The 10,528-nt window shown below is 26.9% G+C and overlaps 1 protein-coding gene across 1 annotated transcript; it reads right to left on the bottom strand.

Moving 5' to 3' along the window:
• Positions 1-1,188: 1,188 nt before the first annotated feature.
• On the bottom strand, positions 1,189-3,375 carry LOC111297503 (uncharacterized). The gene has a single exon (XM_089741769.1). The coding sequence runs from the start codon at positions 3,373-3,375 to the stop codon at positions 1,810-1,812; it is 1,566 nt and encodes a 521-aa protein (XP_089597895.1). The 3' UTR covers positions 1,189-1,809.
• Positions 3,376-10,528: the final 7,153 nt, after the last annotated feature.

Below are 10,528 nucleotides of genomic sequence, written 5' to 3'. Positions count from 1 at the left end.
GTTTTGTTCTTTAATTCTTTTTCTTTTGGAAATGAAGGGGGAAACTGAAGAAAAAAAAAGCGAGTAGAAAATTTCACATCAAAATAATTTTCATTATCGGATCAAATCAAGAAAGAAAAGAAAAGTAACAGTATTGACCGCATCCTAAGCGGTAGAAATTGTAAGGTAATGAAATGATCGCATCTTAGGTTTCTTGTTTGGTCAAATATTACATCTTTTTAATCTGAATCATTCGTAAAAATAATAATAATAATAATAATTTTAATAAATTTAAATATTATTTTATATGATTTTTTTTATAAAATAATGTTACTTTTTTTTTTTGTATTGTTATATTTATGCACGCCATTTGAATATAAAAAACTCATAAATTTGCATTTGATGCATTTTGTTGAATTATAATTAATATATAAACAAACAGATAAGAGTAAAGTATCCGTTAATTTTATGTTATTTGCAAGCAAGCCCAATTATGCTATGGTAAAATTTCTTTAACCCAAGATGGGAAACAATTTTGGTAGCCTTTCAAAACCCTCACCCTGTATAATCGTCTAACTTGATTGCAGAATTAAATGCTTTGAGTTTCCATCTTTGAAGCATTGCGAAGATTTGATACATAAATAATTTTAATCTCTGGCCAACTGACCCACCCTTTTTGTCAGTGTAAAAGTCCTCCTAACATTTCTAAATTATAATATTAGCTCTCATCTCATAAATTTTATTTTCTCTCCTCAAAATTCAAACGATACTCCAAATCATATAAAAGTGTCAATTTCTAACAATTTAAATACGCCTCGATAACTTGAAAAGATAAAATAATAGAAATAAAGTCAAATTAAAGATGAAAGCTAAAATAAAAATAAATTTTATCAACAAGTGTCCTAAAGTTACCATAAAAAAAATATAATTTTTCAATGCGTTGAAATGATCGATTGTTGCATTGAATACACAAGATAACAATAGCGAATATATTAATTAACTTTAAAAAGTACTCTAAAAACATGATTAGCAAAACTCATAAAAAAATTAAATGTGAGATTTTTTTTTAACAAAAGAAATTGCAATTTAAAAATTAATAAAATTATAATTTGAATTTTAGATTTATTAAATAATACTTCTTAAAAATTGATTATTTATATAAACTTTAGGTTTAAATGACGGTTTGCTCTCTATGTAGCTAGAACATGAGGGTTTTTTGTCATGAAAATTTACCATATATTTGCCAAAATAAATGAAAATAACATGCTTGGTAGCATTCATTATTGAATTATTTTTGGAGTCAACTACATGAAGTTTTGCAAAATACATACTATGCCAAAATCCTAGTTTTCTCCCTCTCTGGCTCTTTCTTGTCTTGCACCCACCAGACATTTTTGTTTAATGTCATTTCTTCACTCTCCATCCATTATTACAAAATTTAGGATCTCAACCTAAATATAATTCTATACATACAAAATTCAAAAAAAAAAAAAAAAAGGACAAACAAAAGAAAAGAAAGAACAAACCTTCAACACGTATTTTTTTTATTTTCTAAAAATTCTAATTCTTTATTATTTGTTCTTTTGCTAAGAATCCCTATAAACACAAGAATCTACTTCACATGAACTTATTTTATATATACAATCGTCAACAATCTTGCAACACAAAATATAAAATTTTTAATTTCAATTATCATTGATAATCTCAAATAAAATAAAATAAAAACTTACTTTTTATAGTCTAAAAATATTGTATACATCATGTGAAAAAAAACATAAATGCACATTTTTATTTTCTAAAAAGGGTAATTAATTTCTTTTTTTTTCTTTGTTAACAATCCCTATAAACAGAAGAATCTACTTCACACAAACATATTAGCTTCATAATTATGGAATTAAGGTCATGATTAGTATTACCACGTTGGATTATTGAATAACCTGCAGCTGAATCGGAGCTCAATCTCATGAGTGAACTCGCTTCCTTGATTGACTCTGTCGATGTGATCAAATTAAGGTGCTTCAGTATGTAGCTATTGCCGACGAGTTGACTCAATATTACCGACTCGGATATTGCGTTCTTTTTCTTATGCTGCATTGTAGCTCTAACAATCTCAGTCAACATTGCATTGGCTAATCTTCGAATTCCCCTAGCTCCACCCATCAAAATCGATGAGTTATCCTGACTATCAGACTGAGTTTTCTCCGAGTTCCTCTTGCTTTGCTTGCCGGAGCTGCTTTCCTTGATCAATAAATAAACCGACTCGGGACTCCGATTCCTGACACGGCCGAGCGGATCACTCCATAACATCAAATTTTTAACATCCAACAACATTATATGCTTAAAATTTCGCCTGACTCTTCCTAATAGCATTGGATAACAAGCCCATCTTCTCAAACTCATTGGAACGTGATCTAAAAACCCGGCCAGCGAGTTCTCTGGATCCAACTCATTCACATCAAATCCCACAACCGAGCCATAAGTCAACCGAGTTGACTCACCTTCTGCTTCAGTTGAATTGCTATAATTCCATCGGCCTTTCTTTCCCCAAATAGGCTCTCCCACGTCTTTCTTCCCAGATTTCCAAAAATGGATCGAGTCGAAACTACAGACTGAGTCACGGAAACCATTATTATTCAACTCTTTGTAATGTTTAATAAGTTTCAAGAACGAGTCGTTCTCTTCCTGAATCACAAAGCTGAATTTTGAAGATAACGAAGGAGACCCAAAAAGGAAAACAGTGTCTGCTTTTGAAGTGACACCTGACCTATGCAAGACTCGTAAGAAAAGCCTGAGTTCATCTTCAGTCACATCTTCAACAACATGGCTAACTATAAGATCGTTCATGGCTTTTGTCCCACGCCTATACAAAGTTCCCATCCCCTGTAAAGCGAATGAAGAGGAAGAAACATTGGATTTTTGCATGAAATGCAGGGGCTTATAATCCCACATTGGAAAGAACCAATGTGAAGAAGAAAGTTGAGTTTTTTGGGATAAGAATCGACGAGATTTTTTGATGGAGGAGGAAGGGGTAGTTGGGTTAGGGATGGAGGGTTCAAAAGTAGAGAGAGTAAAGAGGAGAAGTGTAAGGAAAACTAAAAGAGCACAGATTGAAATGGTAGATTGAGCTTTGGTGAAAAGGAGACTGGAACTTGTTCTACGAATAAATCTTGATGTACTAGTGTTGTTATCAATGGAGTTGCTGATTTTGTTCCGGTCTTCAGGGAAGAACACGAGGAATAAACCCATACCCCTGTTTTCTTTGCTGCTGTTGAGGGTGTTTGGCTTAGCTGCTGCTGCTGTGAAACCCATGCCTCTTTGCCCTTTTTCACTCTGCTTTTTAGCTTTAAGTGGGAGGCTGTGTTTCGCAAGGACAAGCGAGGTAGGGCAGGGACTCATGATCGCGAGCCTAATACTGCTATTTGTCTTTTCCTAAACAGTTAATCTGATTCTTTTATTTGTTGTGTTATTTCACATTTATCAAGGGTTAATGCGGTGTGTATTGTCAACTGATTCGAGTAAAAAAAAAATTAATTGATCCAAATAATAAAAATTTAATTTTTTTAAATAAAATTTTTATTTTTATTTTTATGAATAAAAAAATAAATTTAAAAAAATTTACAAGATTGATTTAATTTGATTTCGAATTAATGAAAATTTAAAATAATTTTCGAATATTAAAAAATCTCAAAAAAAATCGGTGCGCAGCGAAAAATTTTCCAATATTGTATTAAATAAATATTTAATTATGTATCCAAACTTTGAACCAGAAATGCTAGCGGCAGCCGCATTATCCATCTCCCTTCAACACTCAAATTCTGCAGTAAGCCACACCATCTCATTTTTTTTTTTTTTTTAACTCAAAAATGGAACCAAATGCTCAGGTAAAATTATCTTCTTTGTCTACTCCCAAGCCAAGTCCCATCTAAAAAATTTCGCAAGGACTAAAACGCCATTCACGCTATCCTATTGAAGATTTCAAAATGTAAAATTATTGTTGTTATTTTCTCAATTAATTTTGAATTAAGCAAAATAATTGTTTTTTTTATGAATGTTATCATAATTAATTTCTTTAATCTTTATAATTGTAGGAAAAAAATTAAATATAATATTTTCCCTCTATCTTTTCTCTTAAAATATTTTTGTAATTTTGCTTTGGACTATATAAAATATTCACCCATGTATACTTATTATACAAACATTCATATAGATAATCATTTTAATTATAACTTATATTATACAAAATTTCTAACTTTATGTTACTTAAAATAATTTATAATAACTCAACCATTTAGCTCAATAATGTTAAAAAAATTTAGATTCAAATTCATTTTTTAAAATAAAAATTAATAATAATGTATAATAAATACTATAAATACTTTTTGTAATTAAATTTTGAAAACTAATACCAAGTATTGAATAACTAGTATTATATTTATAACAATTTCAACCAAAATAGTAATTTTTTAAAAAATTATTATTACATTTGTTACTTGCCATATATTTTGTTACATTTTGTTATTAACTTATTGATAATATTATACTTAGATTCACAATTTTACTCTATTTTTTTTTAAAATTTTGTAGCTTACACAAACGCATATATAAATATAGAGAAACATAAAAAATAATGATTAAGTAAAATATATAATATATAAATATTTATATAAAAAATACTGTTATTTTCTTAGTTTAATGCCTGATTTTAATCAAATTTACTTTACCTGTTGGCTGAGGTAGTGTGGATCCTGTGGGATCATAAATTTGAAATGTTGGAAAATTTTTTATTACCATCTATCAAGTGAAATTGTACGTCAAATTACTTTAAGCCTTACCGTCATGATAACCAATAAAAAATTTAACACATGTACAAATAATATCATGTCAACGAAAACCATTCAAATTTATACGCGTCGAAACATAAGATAAATGTTAGATTTTGTTGTTTGACAATTAAAAATAAAAGTTTATAAAATAAACTTTAATTTTTTTAAAAAATAAAATTGTATTTTAAAAAATTATAAAATTGTCTTTTTTTCACATTTAAAATTTTTTTTTGAAAAAAAATTAAAAAAGAAAAAATTGCAAAAAAATTTAAAAGAAAAACTGAAATAAATTTTTTTTCATTTTATATTTATATAGCCCATTTAATCATTTCTCTGACAAGGTTTAAATTATTTTAGTAATGATAATTAAATATAACATAATTTTTTTTAAGTTTCTAATATCTTTTTAAAATTTTTTATTGTATTATATCTATGACTGAAAAAAATATTATGTATTTAAATTTTTTTGAATTCATGACTTTTAAATATCAATTTTAATAATATCACAATTGATATCTTTTATGCTAAAAGTGGAAGAAAAAAATATATAAAAGAAGTTCATAAGTAGCAACTCAGATCACATATTTGCATATCTTATCCTTATAAAGAATCATTTAACTTCCTTGAGGTGCACCAATTTTAGATTGATAGATGCATTTTTGGAATATTTTGCCCCATCTTATAGTTTGGACCATTATTTATTTAATTTTTTGTTTGATAACGTTCTAAGAATTTCTAAAACATTAAATCCGTACCTTACATATTATTCACATTAATAACAAAATATTTTTCTAACATTCTTTCTTACTACCAAGTCACAACCAGAGGAAAAGTATACTGTTTTTTTCCTCATTTTCTTAATTTATGAAATTTACTCTTCAAAAAAATTTCTCAAATAAAATTTGACAATTATTAATATTATTGTAAATGTCAGGAAAAATACTATAGACTCAAATAAAGCATGAGAATAATCCCCATCACATCACTAAAAAAATTTAAAAGGATTCTCTCCAAAACGCTCTACTTTTGTTGTTGAAGTCATTAAATATTTTTTTTAATTATATGTGTATAAATATAAATATAAATATTTTATTTGATGTATGTCAGATAACATTTTGGAAATGATTTTATCTTCATTTTATAATGACGCATGTACGTACAAAAATGAAAATATTGAAAAGTTTTTAGTTAATCAAAAATTAATTATAGCTTTTATTCCCTGCTTTTAAATTAAAAATCTAGGTTATAATGGGAAAAAGTTGGTTTTAAATTAATTAAGATTTTATTTGATAAATTGAATAAATTTAACATTAATGGGAAAAAGTTTAAATATTGAATTTTTTAAAAAAAAACATAAAAATATTGAACCTATGATATAATTTTTTTTGATTTGTTACTGAAAATTAAATATTTAGTAGATTTTTATTAATCTTTTATAAAAGAAAAATATGTTTCAAAATTATTTTTAATTGATAAAAGTTAAAAAATAAATGATTAAAAATATAAAGTTAATATAATTAAATAGTATTTATTTTCTTAAATAAATTAACTTAATGCCACTCCCAATCTCTAAGTGGACCATTCTGTCGGGAAGAATCAATGAACAACGACCGCCACAGAGTTTGCCAATTCATGGCCATGCCATTATTAGTTAATTAATATCCATCGTACCAAAATGCCATGCATCACCGACATACATCGCCGCGAAATCGGAAAAATTCACCCAAAATGCTTTAATTACTATTTGTTACGACATTGAAAGTACATATATCAATAAATAACTATATATAAATATTAAAATAATATTTTATTCAAAATTTAGAGATCACTGTTATTTATTTATTATTTTATAATATTTATTATTTTAAATATTATTGTAAAATAAAAACAAATAGAAAGTAAAATCATGACTAATTAAAAGTAAATTAATGACTAAAATGTACTACTCCACCAATTTTAAGGAAATTATTTTTATATACAAAGTAATTTGTTCTCTTATAAACTTTTAAAAGTAAGTACCGAAAATAACTAATAAACACCATTTTGTTGTGTTTTTCTAGAGAGACATTTTACGGATTAAATTTTGAAATTTCATTTTATTATTTAAAGTTAAATTTAATAATTTATGTATTTATATTTATTTATTTTATATATAATATGTATAAAATAAAAATATGATATTATAATTTATATTTAAATTATAATATTTTTTTATTTTTATTATAAAATTTTATATTATGTTATTATATTATATTATTATATGATGTTTAAAATTATAAAATATTTAAATTTTAAGTGAGTATATTGAATGAAAAACAATCAGAAAATAAGTGAAAATGCTATGCATGAATAAATTATAAAAAAAAAAAAAAAGTAAAAATTTATGCCGAGAACTTCAGATATGAAATGGTCGATGGGTTTCTGACACCGTATAGATGGCAAAAATATCGTACTCCTAAGAGTACAACTGTCTGTAGGGTCTGAAACGACATTGTCATAAACTGCAGCGACAAGCACCACCATTCAATTCTAGCACCACTATAATCTAACCTTAGATTCCTAAAAGCTGAATACAAGTAAGGCCCGTGGATGATAATCTCCGTCTGATTTTTATTTAATTTATTGATTTCCATTGACTCTTCATAATCATACTATCGGTATCAGCCACCGAACCTAGCCCCACACCTCAGCTCAGGTTGCTTAAAATGATTTGATCACTCTTCGATTCGTCTCCGTTTTCGAAAAAAATTGATTAATTTATAAATTTTTTATTTTCAAAATCAAATCGAAAACTATCTATAATTAAATCAATGTAAACCAAAATTTATTGATTTAAATTGATTCGATCCTTCGATTTTTACGGATTAGGTATTTGTTTTTAATATTATTTTAATTTTTTTATATAAATTTAAAAATAAAAATAATATTTTATTTTATAAAAGTTAAAAAGTACTATAAAAAATAGTTATGCTAAAAGAATTTTAATTTTAATTAGCCTTATTAAATGGGGGTGTGAGAAGCTCGTGGGTGATGCTGTGTTTGGGCGTTGAATTGAAAGAGGCAACTGGTAAAACAAAGATCTGACGGGCAAGATTGTCTGAGAGATAATGGAAAATGGAGATGGAAATGGGTCCTATCCTCTCCTGTGGTCCTGGTGATTGTGTTTGGTGTGTTAACGGGGGATAGCATGTGGATCTAATTCTAAAACGGAAGTTTCTATGAAAGCAAAAGACACGTGCTGCTTATGCTTGACTAGTTTGTAGCAGTAACGTTGGAAAATGAAATTATTTGGCTGTATTCCTCTACTTAATTCCATAATATTATGTGTTTAGGTATGTTTCTCATTAAAATGGTCGGTTTTCTTTTTTATTTGTCCCCCATATTTCTTAAATTTATTATAAAAATATAAAATTAAAAAGTTTTACATTAATATTAATTTATTTATTTTTTAAAAAATTATTAATATAAATTTATCAATTTCAATCCCAAACTATTTTAATTCAAATTCATTTATACTTAAATTAAATTAATTTTAAAATTTAACAATTTAAATTTAAATATTCGAATTTAAATAATTTAAATTTAAAACTAAAGTAATCAAAACTTAAAACGTAAAATTTAACTAAAATGATTCACCCACTTTCTTTAAACGGTGATTTCCCAAAAAATTAAGAGTTCAATTTCAAACATTTATAAATTTTCATTTCCTAATTTTCTTTGAGCCTTGACCTTAAAAAAAATATAATTAAAATTTTTTGAAAATTTTTTTACCTAAAATGAACTGTTCCAAAGTGATCCGATTTAATCAAATATCATATTTAATTCCCAACTTTAATTTAAAGGTTAAAACAATTTATATTCTTGCATTTTATGTTACAATTGAAATAGTATTGGATTGTAAATTAGTAACGTTAAATTCAACCGCCTCACAATTATATTTTATAAAGATCCAATCATAAAAAACACATCACAAATCATAACATGACAGAGTTCCTCTCACTCCTATGTCAAATGAATCCTATAATATTCATAAGTATACTCAATTATTCACAAGATTCAAATCCAACATCTCCATATTAATGTCTCGTAAGTTCTAACCATTAGGCTATCCTAATTTTAGAGACAATTAGAATTTATTTTTCCTACATAGATAAGTTTACTGCTGCTTAAAACTTTTATAACGTAATTTTCAATTGCAATCATAATACCAACTTAAAAATAATCTTGGATTTCAATATGATAATGAAAACTTATATAAAAGACCTAGTGGATTTCATTATGCTTAAAAAAAAAAAAAACTTTAGAGTTTAGATTTCAATTCTTTACATTAATTCAATTTTTTAAAATGAATAAGCTTTAAATCGAATTCAAAAGATATCTAATATGTAGGCTACTCCTAAAATAAGAAATTTCCTGTGGCGAGCATGCAAAGAAGCAACAATCCTACTACTACTAAAGAAAAATTATTTTTAATTAAAAAAAGGAAAAATCTATTTATTTAAACGAAAATGTGCCGAATGCTGTGAATGGAGTTAGGTTGAGAAGATGAGATTATGTTTTTACTTTTCCTTCTTGGAAAGCAATATAATATGGCTTGCTAGTTGAATTACAAACCAAGAAAGGACGGTTGTACGATTTCTTTTGACTGCTCTCTACAACTTCATATTGGTTTATTAACCTATGTTACTGGCAGAGGCCTGGAGGTTCGACGGTAACTACAACTAAATGAACACATCAAACTTCATGGTCATTTTTTTTTTCTAAATGTTATCAACGATTGATATCTTATTATTAAAATTAAGAATCTAATACTCTCGTCTCATATTACATGGCTATTGACTATGGTTTTATACATATTTATCATTGCAATCCATTTCCTTTTTGCTGGTGCTGTCAAATGTGTAGCATTGAAGTTTAATTTGATTGTTTTAATTAATCTTGGGGGCAATCTAGAAATGAGATTTCTCTATGAGAGCTTGTCATGAAAAAATTGAGTTCATTTACTTCCAAGTATTAAGAATGCACATAAAATGGTAATAAGAGCCTAAAGGACTTTTCACGTGCAATGCAAACTTAAGTTTTTTTTTTTTTTTTTTTGCTAAGCTAAAATCATTTTATTAAGAAGATGATCAAGAGATTCAAGTAAAACATCCAAGATGCCTTAAACATATCTGATCGAAAAGTAGCAAAACACAAAAAAATTTCTGATAGCAAGAATGAAACCCCTATTAACCACTGCACACAAAACACTTCAGCCCCAAGTTGCTGTCCAACCACTGCGCCTGGCCTACGAAATTCACGAAAGAGACATAAGAAATGTTGAGATCATTTTTGGTGTCATCTTTAATACACTAAAATTGTTAACAGTATATTTAATCTCTTATTTTTCCTTTCACAATATGGATTCAGTGTTGAACCCTTGCCTCATTTTAAACTGAGATTCTACCACTTCCAAGAGGATGTCCACGTATTTTACACCATTTGACTTCAAGAAATTGAAAAACAGAAGTTTAGAACAATGGGCTTTCAGTTGCCATTGTTGCATGGTTATGGGAGTGGGAGAAGGGTTGATCTCATTGTATTTGTATTAGCAGATTGAACTTTAAGTAAAAGAAGAAAAAAAAAAAACCCTTTCATCACGTCTTTTTGGTTTACAATTTATGTGGATGGGATTCAAAATTTTTCTTTTCTCATTAATCATCCGCTCTTTGTTTTGTAAAACTAAT

This window comes from Durio zibethinus, chromosome 12 (assembly GCF_047325235.1).
Source record: "Durio zibethinus cultivar Kanyao isolate XHJ-2024 chromosome 12, ASM4732523v1, whole genome shotgun sequence".
In the NCBI taxonomy this organism is placed as follows: domain Eukaryota; kingdom Viridiplantae; phylum Streptophyta; class Magnoliopsida; order Malvales; family Malvaceae; genus Durio; species Durio zibethinus.
Note: the sequence above shows the minus strand (reverse complement) of the source record. Positions and strands in the feature narration are given on the sequence as shown.

What these genes read in the sequence shown, in the direction of transcription:
- LOC111297503 (XM_089741769.1), bottom strand. Translation starts at nt 3,375, where the DNA reads ATGAGTCCCTGCCCTACCTCGCTTGTCCTTGCGAAACACAGCCTCCCA.